Source organism: Rutidosis leptorrhynchoides, chromosome 5 (assembly GCF_046630445.1).
Source record: "Rutidosis leptorrhynchoides isolate AG116_Rl617_1_P2 chromosome 5, CSIRO_AGI_Rlap_v1, whole genome shotgun sequence".
NCBI classification, from domain to species: Eukaryota; Viridiplantae; Streptophyta; class Magnoliopsida; order Asterales; family Asteraceae; genus Rutidosis; species Rutidosis leptorrhynchoides.
Window position 1 is genome coordinate 319,730,920 of NC_092337.1, and position 3,022 is coordinate 319,733,941.

The 3,022-nt window shown below is 35.3% G+C and overlaps 1 protein-coding gene across 1 annotated transcript; it reads right to left on the bottom strand.

Moving 5' to 3' along the window:
- Nucleotides 1–1,143: 1,143 nt before the first annotated feature.
- Nucleotides 1,144–2,742, bottom strand: LOC139847299 (STOREKEEPER protein-like). The gene has a single exon (XM_071836974.1). The coding sequence runs from the start codon at nucleotides 2,594–2,596 to the stop codon at nucleotides 1,334–1,336; it is 1,263 nt and encodes a 420-aa protein (XP_071693075.1). The 5' UTR covers nucleotides 2,597–2,742; the 3' UTR covers nucleotides 1,144–1,333.
- Between the last annotated feature and the right edge of the window lie 280 nt (nucleotides 2,743–3,022).

Here is a 3,022-nt window from a genome sequence, read left to right on the forward strand (position 1 = left end):
GCACTAGTAGTTACTAAGATACCTATTAGTATTAACTTCAGACAAAGAAATAGTTAGACATAACTACATAACTTAATACAGGTTCACAAAGGCCAAGTATAGTTTCCATTTACTACGGTATTGTACTACACTTCTATTAACCTTATCTAGCATATCGACTACTTGAATCATCATCGTAGTTCCCTAGAATATTAATGGACACGCGTATGACCAAATCTAATTAACAAAAAATAATCTATAACATGTGCTTTTTCCCTCTTAATTTACATGCAAAGAACGAAAATGTGAGATATCGTAAAACTTTTTAACCGTAACATTGACTAAATTTAAAGCCTAAGAACACAAAGAAGATCATCTAATCCCATGTCTTAAAAGGTCAGACAAGCTAAGCGAATCGTCAAAACAACTAAAATGAGATATAAGGCATCACATGGTTCCCCAAAGTATTTCTAGTCGCGCAATTGACCAATTATAGTTATAAGACATGAGTCATTAATCATCAAAAATAAATAGAAAGTATCATAAACCAACATCTTTATTATAAAATTCAACATTTTATTCGTACTCAAAACAAAACCTAAATCAATCAATAAACACGTGACATGCACACAAAACATCTATACATCGCATAGTACATATTAATCTACATAACCAGATGAAGTATCCTCCGTATAGTTCCCCAAAGTTAGGTAAAAACAATCAAGTTTAGTTGAAGATGATGTTGTGTTGATTTCAGATCGTTAGATTAACATTATTTAACAACAAAATCGCCATGTGTTTTGTCCTCAATAAGAAAAGAATTGATAAATCTAAATCATTACAGGGAAACTGAGTTAAGGAGGATTAATGTTATTTCCTAAAAAGTAAACTAATTCCGGGAAGACACATACGATCCCATTCTAGTTGATCGTGTAAAGGATGACATAAAAACAGATATTGTCTTACATATATTTAAATTCCCTGTGTTCGCCAGCCCCCAAACATAGATTAATCAACCAACTCCACACATCATACAGAGTAAAGACACTATACATACCAAGTATCAACGAAACAAGACGTAACATAGTTTCTAAAATTAATTCTAATTGTCATCTATATAGTCAAAAAATCCACCATATCAGCAACTGATAAACGAAATCAAAATCTAAAATCTTTTAAGTTTTTAACCCATAAAATGCAAAAAGATCCGATGATCCATATTCTAGATCATCAAAACAAAAGTTACGGTCTTTTAGGTTCGAACAATCAATTATAGTTCAACATTAAGTCATATACTAAACAACATCAAAACCACAATACTAAAAAAGATATGCAAAGAAATAAAGCTAAACCTTTAAAGAACGGGCCTCATTACGTCACACATGATCGCGATCCTCTTCTTTTTCAACGAAGCCTCCGTTTCAAAAATCACTTTCCATTTCTCGTCCATTTCTTTCGCTTTCTCTTCGCCAATCGCATTAAAACTTTCCTTAACCAATTCGACAATACCAGAAGGAAAACTCACACTTGTCAAAACTTCCGATTTCAGCCCAGCATACCAATAAGGATACAAAGTCTCAAAATCCTCAACTTTACCCACCTTTGCATCATCCACTACATCATCTGCCACGTCATCAGCTACATCATCCATTTCTACTTCCATTCTAGGTTTCGGTTTCACTTTCGCAACCTTAACTTTTGGAGCCTTAGCCGTAGACTGCTTAACTCTACTTTTCGCATTCGACCCGCCCACATTACCAACAGTCTCACACCCATCAACTCCCCAAATCTTCTTCATTAGCTTAAACATTTGCCCCTCATGAGGCTTCACAAATGTAGGATCTTCACCATTGGGACCCACTTTCTCCGAATTAACCCGAAACTTTTTCTTCAATCTCCTAACTTTCTCATACAACTGACTCTTTGTTGCATTCCCAGGTACGAAATCCATCAAATATCGATGAAAACCATCCATATCAGATAATGGTGAACACCCATTATCCTTTTGGTAATCAAGAAACCCTTTTAATAACATAATTTCATCTTCCTCACTCCAAACCCTTTTAATTGCAGACTTCCTACCATCCTCTGTATCCCCATTAATAATCTTAGCTTTCTTCTTATTATCTTTAACATCTGAAGCTAAAGCACAGCGCTTTAGGGTTGGCTTTTTCTCAGAGGGTTCGAAAGAACTAATTTTTTTCGAGGGTTTAATTGCAAAATCCGAAGCAGATGGTGATGCGCTATCAGATTCAAATTCATAAATTGAAGAAGATTTGGTTGGGGTTATCGTTAGGGTTTTAGTTTTGGGGGTTTCGGTCGACTCAGATTCAGATTCCGATTCAGAATCCGATGATGATTCAGATTGTTTTGAATTAGGGTTTTGGGTTTGGGTTTGGGTTTGGGAGGTTTTCAGAGGGGTAGGGTTAGGGGTTTGTTCTTCTTCAGAATCGGATTCGGATTCGGATCCGGATCCATCAGATTCAGATGATTGTTGGATTGTTTGTTGTGTGATGATTTCTTCTTCTTGTTGTACATCATCATCATCATCAGTTTCACTTTCATCAGATGAAGCAGATGGAGGATCTTCGAGTGGAGTAGAAGGCTTCTTCGACATTATTTGATTAACGATTTGTTGTTTGACACAGGTGATTATGATTGAATTGAGTTGAGAGAAGGATGTGTGAATTGTGATTATGAAGATGATTGTGTACGGATGGATAAATTAGGGTTTTAATATTTGCGGACACATACTTGCTACGATAGGACTTGGAACATGGGATCTTTTTCTAATACGGTTTTTATTGTTATTGTTACTAGGACTAGGATCATTTCCACGTGAGTTGAGGTAGAAAAATATGCAACGATTATTTTATTTTACTTTTTTCTAAGACTAACACGTAACCAAAGACTAACGGCTAACAACCATAACGTACCCATCACACACTTCCTCACACCCACTAAATTAATTAATTATTTACGAGTACAAATAGTAGGGCAAAACGTACAATAAATGAATGCATTTGTTCTGTGATCCATAATG

Coding starts and splice junctions, on each gene's coding strand:
- LOC139847299 (XM_071836974.1), bottom strand. CDS start 2,596: ATGTCGAAGAAGCCTTCTACTCCACTCGAAGATCCTCCATCTGCTTCA.